This window comes from Lipophrys pholis (genome assembly GCF_963383615.2).
Source record: "Lipophrys pholis genome assembly, chromosome: 16".
NCBI lineage: Eukaryota > Metazoa > Chordata > Actinopteri > Blenniiformes > Blenniidae > Lipophrys > Lipophrys pholis.
The window spans coordinates 15,609,622-15,626,900 of NC_137634.1; the positions used below are offsets into that span (position 1 = coordinate 15,609,622).

General features: G+C 44.0%; 1 protein-coding gene across 1 annotated transcript in view; it reads left to right on the forward strand.

The window, feature by feature from the left end:
• The window catches only part of dchs1b (dachsous cadherin-related 1b), a 78,293-nt gene extending 61,758 nt beyond the window's left edge, over window positions 1-16,535 (forward strand). Inside the window, exons 8-29 of the mRNA XM_080483913.1 lie at window positions 153-1,235; window positions 1,391-1,578; window positions 1,909-2,005; window positions 2,166-2,323; window positions 4,199-4,639; window positions 4,817-5,112; window positions 5,211-5,326; window positions 7,085-7,324; window positions 7,908-8,033; window positions 8,119-8,328; window positions 8,474-8,730; window positions 8,828-9,034; window positions 9,130-9,526; window positions 9,625-9,738; window positions 9,850-10,061; window positions 10,171-10,322; window positions 10,794-10,924; window positions 11,077-11,363; window positions 11,518-11,659; window positions 11,801-11,972; window positions 12,053-12,462; window positions 12,566-16,535. Coding sequence (XP_080340039.1) covers window positions 153-1,235; window positions 1,391-1,578; window positions 1,909-2,005; window positions 2,166-2,323; window positions 4,199-4,639; window positions 4,817-5,112; window positions 5,211-5,326; window positions 7,085-7,324; window positions 7,908-8,033; window positions 8,119-8,328; window positions 8,474-8,730; window positions 8,828-9,034; window positions 9,130-9,526; window positions 9,625-9,738; window positions 9,850-10,061; window positions 10,171-10,322; window positions 10,794-10,924; window positions 11,077-11,363; window positions 11,518-11,659; window positions 11,801-11,972; window positions 12,053-12,462; window positions 12,566-14,613 — 7,484 coding nt within the window. The 3' untranslated portion in view covers window positions 14,614-16,535. The remainder of the gene's footprint in view (window positions 1-152; window positions 1,236-1,390; window positions 1,579-1,908; window positions 2,006-2,165; window positions 2,324-4,198; window positions 4,640-4,816; window positions 5,113-5,210; window positions 5,327-7,084; window positions 7,325-7,907; window positions 8,034-8,118; window positions 8,329-8,473; window positions 8,731-8,827; window positions 9,035-9,129; window positions 9,527-9,624; window positions 9,739-9,849; window positions 10,062-10,170; window positions 10,323-10,793; window positions 10,925-11,076; window positions 11,364-11,517; window positions 11,660-11,800; window positions 11,973-12,052; window positions 12,463-12,565) is intronic.
• The last annotated feature ends 744 nt before the right edge of the window (window positions 16,536-17,279 follow it).

Genomic DNA, 17,279 nt, shown 5'->3' on the forward strand with positions numbered 1-17,279 from the left:
CTGCGAAAAGCCTTTGTATTGTAAACAGACTTTGCTGATTAATTGATAATCATGTTATCATGCTTTCATCACATTTCTTTTAATAGATTATAACCCTCATTGCTTTTTACTCCTTTGTCTCATGTGTCTTTTGCTCTCTGTCCTCTACTCAGGTGTCTCTCGTGGTATCTTTTATTCCATTTCTTCTGGAGACCCCGATGGTTACTTCACAGTGGACAGTGCCTCTGGTACCATTCGCACAGCTCTTCCTCTGGACCACGAGACCTGCTCCAGTCTTGATCTGGAGATACAGGCACGCTCAGGCTCTCCTCCAGCTTACGGAACCAGCCGGGTTCACATAACCATTTCAGACATCAATGACAATGCCCCAACTTTCCTCCCGTCATCATCCGAGTCTCTCCTTTTGCCTGAAATTACCAAAATGGGGACTGTTATTTATCGCATTCAAGCCACGGACAAAGACTCCGGTCACAACGGTCAGCTCAGTTTTGACCTTGTCTCTGCTGGGGCTGCAGGCAGCAGCGGCCAGAGAACATTTGGTGTTGACCGGGGCAGTGGGGAGGTACGTCTGATTGGAAGTCTGTCCTACGAAAGTGCCCCACGCTACGACCTTCAGGTGGTTGCTAAAGATGGCGGAGCACCTCAGCTTAGCTCCACCTTCACCCTCGTGGTCCACATTCAGGCGCAAGATGCCCAAGGCCCCAACTTTGACACTCTCACCTACCGTGTGGAGCTAAGAGAAAACACACCTCTTAACACACGCTTTCTCCAGGTTCGAGCACTAAACAGAGAGGCTTCTGGGAATGATGGGAGCACGTCATCATCGTCCTCATCCTCCTCCTCCTCGTCTTCCTCCTCCTCCATCTCCTACCGCCTCAGGCCAGATGGGGACGCTGCTGGTTTTGGCATCATGCCGGATAGTGGCTGGCTCTTTGTCCGGAGCTCCCTGGACCGCGAGGTTAAAGACATGTATTTGTTGACCGTCCTCGCCACATCAGCCCAGGGCGGGAAAGGGAGAACGGGCAGTGCCACCGTAAGGGTGACAGTAACCGATGAAAATGACAATTCCCCAAGGCTGAGTCAGGAGAGGGTGTTCTTGGCTGTTAGAGAAAACCTGCTGGCGGGGACAGGCTTTGGCAGGGTGTCTGCCACAGACAGAGATGCGGGACTAAATGCTCGACTCACCTACAGGCTGCTGCACACGGACAGGCACTTTCAAATCAACTCACAAACAGGTGAAGACAAACTCTACAACTTCAGCATAACTTTGTAATAGTACACAGTTTTTGATTGAGTTACTTCATCAGCAGTTTCTCTTTCTCTATTGAATTAACATGGTAATATCTTGCTGACCTGCCGTCTATCTTTGTGTGCCTATTTTCCTCTTCAGGTGAGATCAGCACCCGCCTCGCCCTAGACAGGGAGCAACAGTCCAGCTATCAGGTCGTTGTTGTCGTTCAGGACGGGGGCACACCCCCTCGCAGTGCCACTGGGACGGCTCACATCACTGTTTTGGATGAAAACGACCATGCCCCGAGTTTCACCCATCTGAAGCCCAACAGAGAGCTGCTCCTACAGGTGAGAATAAAGTGAAACTAGATCCATTATGTCAAGCGGGATCAGGCTACATTGGAAAATTGATACCATATGACAAAGAATGTGGGTTTTACTGGTTTGTGCTTGAGATTCTGTCATTTTCATGAATTGGTTGTAACTTACAGAGCGATTTAACCCCAGGAGATCGTTACCCCACCTACAATTTCAAAACGGCAGCAAAATGTACATATATAGATTTTGTACTTCATATGAAACAAGACAAAAAAGAAAAAAGAGGAAGGGACATACTGTGTGTGTTGCAATAGTATACTGGACAAAGACACTTGTGTGATAAACACTTATTCATCATAGGTGATGGAGGGGCTTCCATCAGGCACAGTGGTGGGGACAGTCACAGCTAAAGATCCAGATGAAGGAGAGAATGGCACCATATACTACTCTTTATCGGGTGAGTCATCTAAATCACTGCAGGTTTGAATCTTTACGGATGACTCTTGCTTAGGTTGCATAAACCTTCACTTGGATGATAATAACATCTGCTGCATTTACTTGCAGTTTTTGTTTTTTGCCTTTTTTTAACTTTGAGCTGTTGATTGCTTTCTCTCCAGGATCCAGAGCAGAGCGATTCTCCCTCAACCAGAACAGCGGCGAACTTCGAACTGCTTCCCCTCTGAGATGGGGGGAGAGAGCCGAGTACGCCTTTACTGTTACTGCTGCTGACCACGGCACGCCAGGCCTCAGCTCCACCTGCCAACTGCGAATACAAGTAAATATAACCTCCACGTTGTCATATGCTCATCTACTTAACGGTTGTGGTGTCTTTCAAGGTTTTTCCAAGGCATAAGGTGTGTGGAAGCAAAGGCTGGTCCAGGGAACCAACCCGAAACTGTCACTCCTACAGATTACCTCAGTTTTTTTTACATTACTTTCTCTGAGTTATTTCCTCAGTCTGTGTACACAGTGAACACTATGACTGTCAAAGGAATTATAAAAATAGGTAAATCCGAGAAGGAGGAAAGCTGAACCCGTGCCTTTATAAACAAAATGATCTATTCCATGTAATGTGGACTTCCTGATCCAAAGGTTACTGAGGTAACCGAAAACTCTGAGCTGTAGGAGGGAGCTGGTTTGGACTGAGCTTGAACTTTCAGTGGAAGGGTCAATCCTGCATATCAACATGCAGTATCAGAAATTCCTAAGCAGGAAAAAAGAAAGTCTGCTACTGAGGCATTAAGCCGGGGAAGGGTGGTGGTTTGCTTTGACTGCAGAGCTCTGAGCTCTGTGTTTTTGTATGATGTGTTTTCAGAAAGGAAAAGGATGCTAATTACGGCAGCAGTGCTTGCAGGAGACTCTGCTTGCGTGCTGCCTGTATGACACTGAAATTAGACAGAGGGGAAACAGGCACCTTGGAATCAAACGCTCCCACATGAGATTTGACGAGAGCCAGCTGCGTCAAATCGCACAGAGAGAAAGGGATACACTGCGGTACGGTAGCAGGCACTGATATATACTCTCACGCAGGTACACTTGCTATAATGGCACTGTCAAACACTTGCATGAGGTAACATTTCCAGATAATGATTTTGAGATAACATTTCACATCGATGTTGGGAAATTCACAAAGGGATGCTGTTATACACTGCAGGTACTAAAGTACACTAGATACCCAGTATAGGAAAAAGCCATAATAGAAAAAGTGAATAGGGTGCAGTTACATTTGCTAATCAATGATAATTACTGATGGTTGTCTTAAATTACTGACATCTAGTTGATTAATACTTTTAGTAATACTTTTTCCACCCAATACGTAAACTTTTGCAGCTTGAGCAGACCACAAATGTTAATTTGAATGCATTCAGTCATTGTTTGCTGCAATACTACAATTAATGACAGATGACAAACCAGTGCAGAGTTCTTATTATTTTTTATTATTTAATTAGCTGCAGGTACTTTTTGGCTTATTAGACTCTTTTAACTGGAAATATTTACACATACAAAGTCTGTCAGATATCCCACTATCCAATTTGCCATTATCATTATTGTATAGAAGGAAAAAAACAGGGAAAAACAAGCAAAAACAAGCAATCTTTAGCGATAAAAGCAGACCATGGCATGTGTTCTTGAATGATTTGATGATGAAACCAGACCTTGTTAAAATCTGCTTATGTTTGCTGTCTCCAGAACGCTTTGATCTGCCCTAAAACAGGATTGAAGCCTGAGGCAGAACCAAGTGTCAAAGCCCTTCTGGCACATATTTGTTTTCCATTAGACTTTGGAATAGTGAGGTCACTTGTTGCTCTGTGGTATTTGGACTGGAATTGTTACCCTTTCCCCTAGTATCACATCCTCCTTTATTCTGCCGCAGGTCCCAAATCCTGACACTCATGTCCAAGTCAGAATGTCAAGATATTTATGGGGAAGGTTGCACATAATGTCTTCATTCAAAATGGAAATGCCTGTGAGGGTTATTATAGTAATGACAATAAACCAGAAACAGACTACAGCCCAAGGCTATGTTTAGGGATGGGTTAGGGTGAGAACCGTATAGCTGCATTATCTGCTGAATATCAAACTAAATCAGACCCTGTCTCATGCAGACCATTTGCCTTTATCTATTTGACCATAATTTTCTGTCATTCAGGTTCTCAGCTCCTCCACGTCTGCTCCCAAGCCCAACGTCCTCTCCATGACCCTGAACACAGTGGAAGGAGCCACTCCAGGCTCCATCATTGGCTCGGTCCGCCCAACAAACCAACACGAGTCTGTGACGCTGGACGGCCAGGTGACTTACCTGGTAGTTGGAGGGACTGACCAGGACGGGACTTTTATGGTGGACCGTTTGAAGGGCGACGTGTACCTGGTGCGCGAGCTGGACTACGAGAAGGGCTCGAGGTACATGCTGCACATCGAGGTGTCCGACTTCTCGCAGGCCTTTCCCAGCAGCCACCTGGTGAAGCTGGATATCAACGTGCAGGACAGCAATGACCACGCCCCTCGGTTCACTGAGGACCCGGTCACCATCGTGATCCCCGAGAACATCGAACCAGGAACTTCAATATACACCTTCCAGGCACTGGATCAGGTGGGACACTGAAATTATCAAACAATAATTATGATAATTATGGGCAGATTAGAGAGAATATAGAGCCATAAAAATGTTTTGCTTCGTTTTACTCATGAAAAAAAAGTGTTTATAGTGGATTAGGCAGGTATTTAGGCCAAGTGTTACTTCATCTATTCTCAACCTTTTTTTCCCCAGGATGGCAGTGGACCCAACAGTGAGCTGCGTTACTCCATCAAGCACTACTGGCCGGACACACCTGACCTCCTCAGCCTCGACCCGTCCAGCGGAGTCCTGACACTGGGGCACAAGTTAGATCGGGAATCCACGCCCTCGCTCTACATTGTCGTGCGAGCCACAGACCAGGCGGTGGATCATTCTCAGAGACGCTGGGGATCGGTCACCGCTCGCGTGTTTGTTACAGACGAAAATGACAACGCTCCGGTCTTCAGCTCTCCGTCTGCCGTCAGCGTCATGGAGGATCAACCTGTTGGGTGGGTGTCATCTCTGCAGCTTGCACTTTGGTAGCTACAGGTGTGTCACGACTTTGAAAAAAAGCTTGTGTTTGTTTGTTTTGTGTCTCACTTCGCAGATTTGTGATTTTATACGTGATTGCTCGAGATGAAGATGAAGGAGAAAATGGCAGAGTCTCGTACAGAATCCAGGCAGGGAATAGTGCCAGTCGCTTCAGCTTGAATCCCAACACTGGTAAGTATATTTTTACAGTCAGATATAGCTATATGAAATGATTGTGTATATATGTCAGGAGAGAGGGAATTACTCATGATTATTCCATTCATTCGAGTAAAATCATTTTTTCCAGTTTACAATCCATCTTTAAGTGATTTAACACAATAAGGCTGCATTGAGGTCTTTTTCTATGGGCTATTTATGATTGACAGATTACCAGCATCCCACCCATTGAAGCTGAAGGAACAAAACTTTCCAGAACATCATAATTACACACTGAAGTGCTGGGTCTCCTGAGTTTCGACTGCTTAAACACTCGTAACCCACAGAACCTTCTTTAGTACACCATCTTTCAGTGGCTCACTGCAATGTTTTACTCGAAGTATGCTTTGGCGTATTCTTGATGGATTTGATCATGGGAACTAATCTTTATTTGGGCTGGGGATGTGGACAGCCCTTGATATCTTATATACGGTCATGTGTAATCTCTTCATCGCAGGGGCTGGGTGGTGTAGGCGTTCTCTGCTATGGCTGAGATGAGATTAAAAACCATAAGACAGACATTTTAATGCAACTTCCAGATGGAAGAAAGTCATTTACGTCACTACTGTCAAGTGTCTGGTGTATTAATGGAGGTTGATTTCAGTTCTGGGTTGTTTCTCAGACTGCGTGGTGTTAAGCTTGTGGTTAATAACGGCTCTAATAGCAGATTAGCATGTATTGCAAAGACATTTGCCAAACTGCTTGAATAATGTTGGGGGTGTCATTAGACTGATTACCACTTATAAATTATATGTTTACTCTGCCAACTTCATGTTATTTCAGATTACTGTCGAGTTACTGCTAGCTTTATGAAAAACAGCTCATGTTTTCCAGCAATAAAATTTAAGGAACTGGCCTTTGCATGTTTGGATTATTTAAACTACAGACGGAAGAGTAGATGCCATTGTTACGGCTACACTTTAATTAAAAAAAACAACAAAGAACTTATTTTACTGTAATCAACAGTAGCATGTAATGATAGAGGATTAACAAAACATTTATAGAGTAGTTGATACTATCTTGGAAACAATAAATAGACTAGAGAGATCTGTGAAAAGCTACAGTGAATGCTTTGCATCTGCCTGTGTTTAGCAGAAATATGAGGAGCAAGCGCGACCTCTCAGAAAACACAATGTACGTTTGGCACGCTTTGGCATTTAGAAAGTATATGCATCTCTGGGGCACGGCAGCTAAACCTGTACACTACTGTGAAATATACACAGGCACGCACGCACGCACGCACGGACACATGCAAACACACACACACACACACACACACACACACACACACACACACACACACACACACACACACACACACACACACACACACACACACACACACACACGTTCATGCTTTGCTCACTCTGGCTGACCCTTCTTGTAGTTGGGTGATGACAGGGCTGTGGGATGTAAACATAAAAGGTAGTAGAGTAACTGAAGCCAGAGTCTGAGAGCAGCGGAGGTCTGATTCACAATCCCTATGTGAACGAGAATGATTTACATAAAATACACATTTACACATACCGGATAATGCCTTGCAGATTTAAAGGCAAATAAATAGTGCAGCGCTGTACGGAAAAAGTGCAAAACGCTCAACTTAAGGACAGTGGCTCAGTGGGTTATGGGTCATGCTCACTAATTTAGCCACAAAAGAAAAAATACCTAAAAAAAAAAATTACATATAAACTACACATGATTTCTCACAAATTTTTCTAATTCCTGTTTTTACAGGTTCTCTCTCCATTCTTAAAGCCTTAGACCGGGAAGAGCAAGAAGTATTCAATCTGACCATTGTTGCCGAGGATCATGGGATACCTCAGCTCTCCACCGCTCAGGTGCTGTGTGTGCAGGTGATAGATGTGAACGATGAAGCGCCAGTGTTCCAACGAGCAGAGTTTGAGGCCCAGGTGATGGAAAACCGAGGACCTGGAACCACAGTGTTGACAGTCACGGCTACCGACCGCGACCAAGGTTGGTGCAAGTGTTTTGTTTCAAGGTGGAGAATAAAGAGAGTCAATGAGCTGGAAAAGAGAACTGACTTTGGTTCTCACAAGGAACCAGCCAAATGTGGTGAGAGCTTAGAGTAAACACTTTTACTAGTCTTGGTCATAAAGAACCAATTTTACACTTTGAGCAGAGCTGTCCTGCCTCATTTTGATTAAACATTTTTTTGGCTTATAGGGAGGTCAAAATGTCAGAATGTTGGTCAAGTTTTACATATAAAAGCACAAATGAAGAAAAATATTCCACATTTCCCGGAAGAATGAATATTTAAGAAACCAAAACGGGGTTGTCAGAAACAATATAAAGCCATAGTTTTAAGTCAAACCAACTATTTTAGGCCCCGCCACGGACGCATTCTAATGAAAATGTGTGGTTTTAATCACCATACTGAGCCTTATATTCATAGAAGCTTTATTAGAAGTTGCGAGTATCACCACCTTGTTAAATTTTTTTCCAATGTCTTTGCTTTATTGAAAATTGTCTGGCATGCATTTCCTTTTTTTTGTTTTTGTTATTTTTAAACTGATGTCTACCCTGTGTTTCAACCCAGGTTCTAATGGCCACATTACATATGGAGGTGTGACAGAGGAAGGCTTTGTCATCAACCCTGCGACAGGCACCATCACCACTACAAAGGAACTGGACGCAGAGTTGCAGGATCACTACACACTCACCGGTACAAAATATGCACCCAAATCTGTATGACCTGTTTGCATGGTATTGAACGCGTGATCTTCTTAACCCTTTCCATCTTTTGCCAGTGTATGCCAGGGATGGTGGGCTGCCTCCAAACTTCGCTAAGACTGTAGTCCGCGTGGAGGTGCAGGATGTGAATGACAACGCTCCGGTCTTTGCAAGGGATTGGTATGGGCTTGAGGTGCCGGAGAACCAGGAGCCTGTTCAGCTTTGCTTCCTCAAGGCCACAGATCCAGATTCAGGTCCAGGTGGAGAGTTGGATTACAAAATCACTGGTGAGAATGATCCTTCTATAGATGACACTGATGTTTCGCCAGATGGCCTCAGCAAAGCAATCATTTTAATTTACCACGTGATCGACTTTAAATGTTTGACTAATAATAAGAAAAAATTATAAATCTCCTATTTCCTTCCATCTAGCAGGTGATCTTGACAGAGATTTCCAACTCGATGCCAGTACAGGAGCTCTCTCCACCTCACATGGGCTTGACAGGGAAAAGAAAGCCGACTACACCCTGGAGGTGGTGGCCACAGACCGAGGCAGTCCTGCTCTCAGTGCCACTGTGACCGTGAAGGTCAGAGTACTGGACATCAATGATAACAGCCCTGTTTTCAGCAAAAGTACCTACCAGGTGGAGGTATCTGAGGATGCTGCAGAGGGATCACAAGTTTTGGAAGTAAGAAGAAATAGAAATTAGTGTGAGATTTTTTTTTTTTAAATGCCTTTTTAAAAAAATGTTTTACAAATGTCACTTTCTTTTCTGCTTGTTCCAGGTTTCAGCGTCAGACCCTGATGACGAGCTAAACGGGAAGGTTCTGTATTTCCTCAGCCAGGAGGCACACGGGGTGTTCACTGTGAATGAGGACACCGGTCGCATCGCCACATCAGCCCCCCTGGATCGTGAAAAATCAGCTTCGTACAGTTTCCACGTGTTTGCTGTTGACCTTTCACCTGCTGCGCCCAGGAATTCCTCTGCACTGGTATGTTGATGCTCTAAATTCATGACTTTGATGTTAAATGAAGAAAAGTTTATATTTTGTTACTGTTTCTCATATGTATGATTTTTGTTTTACAGGTGACGGTAAATGTCTTAGACGTCAATGACAACGCTCCTTTCTTCATACAAGATCCACTAGTTGTTGAAGTGTCCAGCAGGAGATCACAGCGGGTCTTAGCCACCATGAAGGCAGAGGACAAGGACTTTGGAGCCAATGGTTCTGTATTCTATCGCTTTGCCGCTGCTGTGAAGGGATTCAGTATAAACTCTCTAACTGGGGAAATACAGGCAACTGAGCCGCTGGGGGATCTGACCCAGGCTCAGAGGACACTAATAGTGGAGGCCATGGACCAAGGCAGCCCAGCTCAGTCTGCACAAGGAGTTGTAGTTATTTATGTGAAGGAGGTGGAGTACAATGGCATTCGCTTCTCCAGGAACGCCCGAGATGTCAGTTTACAGGAGAATGCTGTGAAAGGTTGGATTGCTTTATTATAAATTAAAAGAAGGGCACTGTTTCTGATTCACTGCTGTCATAATAAAGAATTTTTTTTTTCTTTTACCTAAAAAATGTAGACACAGCTGTGGCTCAGGCTCAGGCTCAACATCCAGATGGCACACGTAAAGGGATCAACTACAGCCTCTTCAGCGGCAACAGAAAACAGGCATTTAGAATCACCTCCGCAACAGGTGAAACTTATTGGAATATTTTTTTAATGTAATGTCGTGCAATATGGACCCTATATAAGTATGTCCAATGCCTCATATTCACAACCAGATCTCTGTTCGTCTGTCCTGCAGGTGAAATCTGGGTCCAGAGCTCCAGGGGGCTCGACTTTGAAGACTCCCCAAGACTACGTCTCGTTGTGAAGGCTGAGACTGTGTCTTCTACGTCTTTCATGGCAATTAACTTGATTTTGCAGGATGTGAATGACAACCTGCCTCGCTTCCAGCTGCAGAATTATGTGGCTTACATGAAAGAAGCACAAGGATATGAAATGCCAATCATACAGGTGCATATAAAAAACTGGATGATAACACAAAGTCGCAGGTTGTTGACATGCAGAATAACTTCTAAATGTGTCATCTTTCTCCTTTATTGCTGTTTCTCTCCTCTCTCAGGTGGTTGCTGAGGATGTGGATCAGGGTCAAAATGGTCAGGTGACCTATTCCATTCAATCATCAAGCATGAGTGGCCTGTTCAAGATCGACCCTGTGACAGGAAGCATTACCACAGCAGCCATCATGGACCGTGAGATCTTTACCCAGACCAAGTGAGCACAGACGTTTGGTTTAATTAAAACGCCCTATGTGTGATTTCCAGTGTAGGTTGTGTCTTCGTGTGAAATAATTGTTGCTACAAGGTGCTGTGAAGTGTGAAGTTTATTATATTTACACACAGGTAGACCTGTATAGAAAAAATAACTATATAAATATAAATATCGTTACCACATCATGATTCATAGTCACTCAGCCAGACTGTGTTTAGATAGCTGGTGAGGAAATTAACAGTCTACAGAAGATGTAAGCAGCACTGCGAATGAAAATCTGCATGCCAGATGTATCAAAGTTTCAACCTCGATAAAACAAATTCCTCAGCAGTGAATAAAGTCACTATATTTTGCACATTGCTTTTGTAACAGCATGTGAATTTGTTCACAACATTAACAATAAAATTAAACTTGTACAAGCGTTGGCATGATACAAAAGAGGGTTGAGTGACATTTTCTTTTGTCGATCCACAGGTTAGTTGTTACAGCAACTGATAGAGGAAGTCCACGATTAGCTGGTTCAGCCACACTGACAGTCATCATTGTTGACCAAAATGACAACAGTCCCACCATCCCGTTACCTAAGGAACTCCGCATCGCAGAGAGTAAGTATTTAACAATTATTTCAGACTCCTTCTGTGTCTTTTGAACAGCCAAAGCTATTAACTAATAGAATTTCTTGTTATCACCTGTTGGTCTTTGTTGTGAAGTGTTGGACATAACCACCTAAAGTATGTTGACTTGCTTTCTCTCTCAGATACTTCGATTGGCGAAGAGATCACTGTCGTGACAGGTAACGACGTCGACTCCAGTCCCGCCATTTCCTACTCCTTGCAGCTCGACCCAACATCGATGGGCAAGTTTGGGATTCACCGTTACAGTGGAGGCATTTCCCTCACGGCCCCTCTGGACTTTGAGGAGAAGACATGGTACACCCTGACTGTCAGAGCCACAGACAGTCAGCACCAAACTGAAGCCAACATTACAATACTGGTGGAGGACATCAATGACAATGCACCTGCATTCACTCATGATCTCTATCAGGTAATGATCGACACAATGGAATATAATAATAATAATGTTTACTACTATATCTTGAGCTGCTTGTTTGGAGATGTTACTGCAGTATTTCTGTGATCAGCACCTGCCTTGTATATTTTTTTTACTTATTCTCAAATCCTGTGTTTTTGCATTCTAGATTACTCTGCCTGAGCACACACCAGCAGGAAGTGCAGTTATCACAGTAACAGCCACTGACAGGGACTCGGGTGAAAACGGGCGGATCACCTATAAAGTGATGTCATCAACACAGGACGGTTTCTACATTGACCCGAGCAATGGTAGATTATCTTCATCTTGTATTATTTCTGTTCTCTGCATCAGTTTTCTAGTTTTAATTTGGAGGGATATAGCTTTGTTTTTTCTTTAAATGAGGTAACTTTTTTCATGGCCTAATCCATCTCTTTGCCTTCTGTTTCCAGGAACTCTGTTCATCAATCACAGAGCTGAGTTTGACCCTGAACGCCCATCAGTCAGTATTGTCATTGAAGCTTGTGATGGAGGCTCCCCTTCCCTCTCCTCGCTTACAACAATCCAGGTCCAAATTGCTGATGTCAATGACAATGCTCCTGTGTTCCATCAGTCAGAATACAGGTCAGTCTAAATGCAGTACATTTTAATGTCTTAGGCGGTAACGTCAACAGCCGTCACTAAACTTATTGTGTGGTTTGCAGGGCTACTGTTTTTGAGGACGCCATTCCTGGGTCTACAGTCCTGACTTTTGAGGCCTTCGACAGCGACCTCTCTCGAGAAAACTGTGGCTTCGACTTTGCTATCGCGAACGGAAACGAAGGGAACGCGTTCCAGATTGAAAGTAGCGTGCGCTTCCTGGAGGGACGAGGCTTTCAGACAGTCGGAACTCTGCTGTTGGCTGAATCGCTAGACTTTGAAACTAAGCCACTTTACAACCTCACTGTGGTGGTGTCGGATCGTGGTGTGCCCCAGAGGAGCTCCAGTGTTGCTGCCGTGATAACCATTGGTGATGTAAATGATAACGCCCCAGTGTTCAGCAGAGCTGAGTATACTGTTTCGTTGAGTGAGGGAGCGGCCGCTGGGACCGAGATTATACGACTCACTGCTACAGGTGGGCAGATGTCTTTTGGTTGTCTGTATTATTCCCTTTTTTAAAAAAAACTAATCTCCTACTCTGTGTCCTAGTTATTTACTTTGCTTTGCTTTGTTCCCAGACCCAGACTCAACTCCCAATGCTGAGGTCCAATATACCATCAGCTCTGGTGATGAAGTCAACTTATTTACCATGGACCAGTGGACTGGAGCGCTGCGACTTCAGCGAGCACTCGATCGTGAACACCAACCCACACATATTGTCATTATTCAGGCCACAGATGGGCAAGGTCACTTTGCACTAGTTCCCGTCATTGTTGAAGTCAAAGATGTGAATGACAACAATCCGTTCTTTCCTGTTGAAGTCTTGACGGCCAGTATCAGAGAAAACCAACCGGCGAATTCTGCTGTAACGGTTCTACATGCAATAGACCATGACACCGGTGTTTTTGGACAGCTGAAATATTACATCGTGGAGCGAACCGGAGCAGGAAAAGAAAGCTTCACCGTGGACCAAATTTCAGGAGAAATAAGAAGCAAAACGCCATTTGACTTTGAGAAGATCAACTCCTTCGATTTTGTAGCAGTGGCAGTGGATTCAGGAAATCATTCAGCTACTGTGACAGTTCAGGTGTTTGTCACAGGCGAAGATGAATATGAACCACTCTTCACATCCACAGATCTTTCCTTTGAAGTCCCAGAGGGAGCTAAGAAAGGCCAAAGCATTGGCCAGGTGGTAGCAAATGATGAGGATGGAGGGGTGGATGGTATTGTTCTGTATTCTCTCACCTCCAACTCTCCATATTTTGATGTGAACAAGACTACTGGTGTCATTTTCCTCAAGTTGGACAGCTCGGGCAGCAGTAGCAGCAGTGGATCAGGCCGCAATAAACGGGACACCAGGATGATGACCGTAGATGTCAAAGCTCACAGCCCTCTTGATTCATCTCGAAGCACTACAGCTCAGGTCTCCATTGATGTCACGAACACTAACTTTGGCCTCGCCGCTGACGTCAACGTCCTTCTTATTAGTATAATTGCAGTTTCTCTAGGTTTTATAATATTGCTAGTCGTCCTGGCTGTGGTGGTGTTCCTGGTCAAGTCACGCAGGAGGAAGAAAAGCCAGGATACAGGAAACAGAACGGTTGCCACAGGAACTGCCTTACAGAAACTGGATGACTGTAAGTCAGGGGCAGGAGGAGAAAGGATTTACCACCAGACCTTGCCAGGCTATGCTGGTGATCAAGGTGGGGCTGGAGGTGGTCCCTACGCCAGAGGAGGCTCTTTGGATCCCTCTCACTCCAGTGGAAGAGGGTCAGCTGAGGCAGCGGAGGATGATGAGATCAGGATGATAAATGAATACCCCCGTGTTGCATCCATCACCTCATCCATGCAGGAGCACATCTCAGCCAGGGGGCCAGACTCTGGCATCCAGCAGGATGCTGACCAGCTCTCGGACATCTCCTGTGAGCCTGCGGCTTTGGAGGGCAGCACCTGGTTTAAAGGAAAGAAACTTGGAGGCAGTCTCAGTGGAACTTTGCTCTCTGGCCAGCTCCCTGTCTACAGGGATGAGGGAAGTGGTTATTTGGGTGTAGGCCGCGGCCTCAACATATCTCTCCCTAAGGATTACGCCTTCCCCGAGGATGGCAAACCTTCTGTGGATGGTTCCCTCACAGCTATTGTTGCCAGTGATGAGGAGCTTCGTGGTAGCTATAACTGGGATTACCTCCTCAACTGGTGCCCTCAGTTCCAACCTCTTGCTAATGTTTTCACAGAGATTGCAAGGCTTAAAGATGAAACTGCTCAGCAGAGTCAAAACCCTCGCCAGCCCTTCCAGCCCAAACCCAAAATGGATCCCAAACCTAGAATTGATCCCCCTCCGCTAATCACATCAGTGGCCCACCCAGGGGCCATGTCAGTTCCACCAAAAGTCCCTGTGATCGGGCGAACATTCCCCCACTTGGCCTCGCTTCGTAGGTCTCCAATCAGTCATGAGGGATCCATTTCATCAGCAGCAATGTCACCAAGTTTTTCCCCATCTCTTTCCCCATTGGCAGCTCGATCTCCAGCTGTTTCTCCATTTGGAGTTAACCAAGGACCCTCAGCATCCATGATCAGCACCAGGGAGCCTTCGCTGGATCAAAGTCCTGATCGCGAGATGAGAATATGATTGAAAATGTCAAAACATTGTAAGGAAAATCGTTTAGGCAGGCAACCTGAACAAAGTGAGACGGACTATAATTGGGGTTGTTCTTTTGCCTGGAACAAATGAAGTTAGTTTTGAACATCTAATCATGTGATTTTTCTTGGGCACGAAAAACTTAAAATAAACTTTAACCTCTGGTGGTTTAGCATTTGGATCAGTATGCCCCTTGATGAGCCACATTGCTGGATGCAAAAGACCAATATGGATTATGTGCCTGGTTTGACAGGAGCATCTCGCCCATCCATGTCCTCACTGACGCAGGTCTCCATGAACTGATCAGGGCTGAGAGGTAAACTGACATCTTTATGGGAGTGTACGCTTACCGTGCCCTGTAGTCAGAGATCCCTTAGTGTGTAGATAGATAAACGTGTTGTTTTCATGTTATACCTCGCTGGCTGGCCAGAGAACTAAGGACCTTGTCCCTCTCTTTGTGTCTGTGGACATTTTTACACTTCAGTATTAAATTCAAGTAGTGGCTGTTTTTTTAAATGGCCTCTGGACACAAATCTTGTCTGTGAATCCTGTGGACAGACAAACTGTGCATTCATGAAGACACTTGATCCACTGACTTGCCATTGCCTCATGTAATGGACTATCATTGGTTTTTTTTCACCCAATTCAGATGACACTTTCTTTGATTTTATTTTTATATTTTTATATGAAGTTATGATTTCAGATCCATTATTCCACATTGAGAGGTTATTGTGTTGTGTATTTGCATATATGTATATTTGTATGTATGCAGGTTATGCTATGTACTGTATGTGTCTCCTAGGTTTTTAGAGACTTGTGATGTGAGTGAGAAGGAGACGTTTGTGTTTTTAGTATTAATTTATAAGAAAAGAGGACTCTGCTCCAATTTGACAACAGGAAACAAGGCGCATTTTGCTCCATGCAGTGTTGTTACCTTAGGACTTTTTTTTTTTTTTTTTTTGTCAAATTGTTGATCTTCCCAACTCCAAAACAGCAACTGGATCAAAATCGGTGATCAAACTATAATTCACCTCTGCTGTCGTGTGTGCCCTTGAGTACAACAGCACATTACCGATTTTATTCAGGGACAACTCAATTTGCTGATCACCTCTGTGTCTTTGGAATAAAGTGCTTCCTAAACTGTTACATCAGTCATTAACGTAAATGCAATTTACTGTAAAGTGCTTATCTCAGCAGGATGGAAAGAACATGCAATGATCGGGCCAAAATACTCATAGGAAAGTGGTATAACTTGGAGAAATGTAGCACATGAGCCAGATAAATGAGGCACAAGTCTGAATGCATGAGCCCTGATGAATGTACATGGATTCAGCAAACAGTCCAGTAATGAGGTTCCAGGTTCACTCGGTAATGTGTATTTTCTTTCACTTATTCATACATCAAGATTGTCAGTGATATGATGAGCTGCTTTAAGATTCCATATGTTCAATTCATCTTTCTTTACGCCCATTATTCACATTCAATTTCACTATTCAGTTACGATAGCACCAGCCAAAAAGGCTGTAAGAGTGTCTTTGTCATTCTTCCATGTGCATTTATCATCCTGGCTTGTTTTTAATCTTTTGGGGTAAATGCTTTTTTTTTGTTTTTTTTGTAAAGGTCCTCTTGTATTGAAGATATGGCCTCAGCCTATGGTATTTGTTCAACACGATCCTACAAATTGCCTCATGCAATGCTGGCACTGTTTTCAGCTCAGAAACTACTCATGCCATGAGCCGAACTCCAGCACAACTTGTTCCTGACTCAGAGTCATTCTGGCTCCATGCTGGAGGACCTCACTTTGAAATTCAGTTTGAGATGACTGCCACTTGACTGATTAGAGGAACAATGGCAGAAAAAAAAAAGGGGTTGTACATGTATTTAAAGCAAATAATAAATTCCTACTGATCTCTTTTGACAAACTGGAGTCAGGCTGTTTTTTCCCCCCACGATTCAAGCCAAGACTTCTGCAGAAGAACTGAAAAGGATTGACCATGCTTCAGTGAGTTGATGATGTGATTACAAGTAGAAGATATGTTCACTCATTTTTGAAAAGAAAGGATGTTTTGAGTAGCCAGTAATATCTCTGTTTGGGATACAATCTCGATACAGATGTTTATTCCCTCATTTATGAAACTGGAAAATACATTCTCATTGAAATTGTAAAGTGTCAGAATGGTGGAAATGACTGGTTTGCATACATACATGCACACACCCTAAAGTCAGCGTTCACTGGTTTCACAGAAAGCGTATGATTTTGATCCTGCCGAATGATTGCAAAATGTTTATTTCATATCGAGAAATGACATGTTTGCATAGCTGCCGGGGTTTTATGCCTGATTTGGTCATCACACAGAGCTGTGCAGTGTCTTCTCTGCTTTCCTTTGTACTGAAGGAGCAGGACATGGATTTTGACAATGTGCGGGAGAAAGGATGGAAGAGGCAGCCCTAATAGCGCAGAAGTGGAAATGCAAGACTTCTGGTGATGATGAATCACAAAAACATTCCTACTTTTGTAGTCTGTTAATTGTGCAATTAACAAGAAGGCTTATACACGGATACATATATTAATTCCATATTACACAAGGAACTGTTGCTCATGTGGAAAATGTACAGTATAAACATTACCTAAGCGACTGGCTGGCCTGCAAGAAACA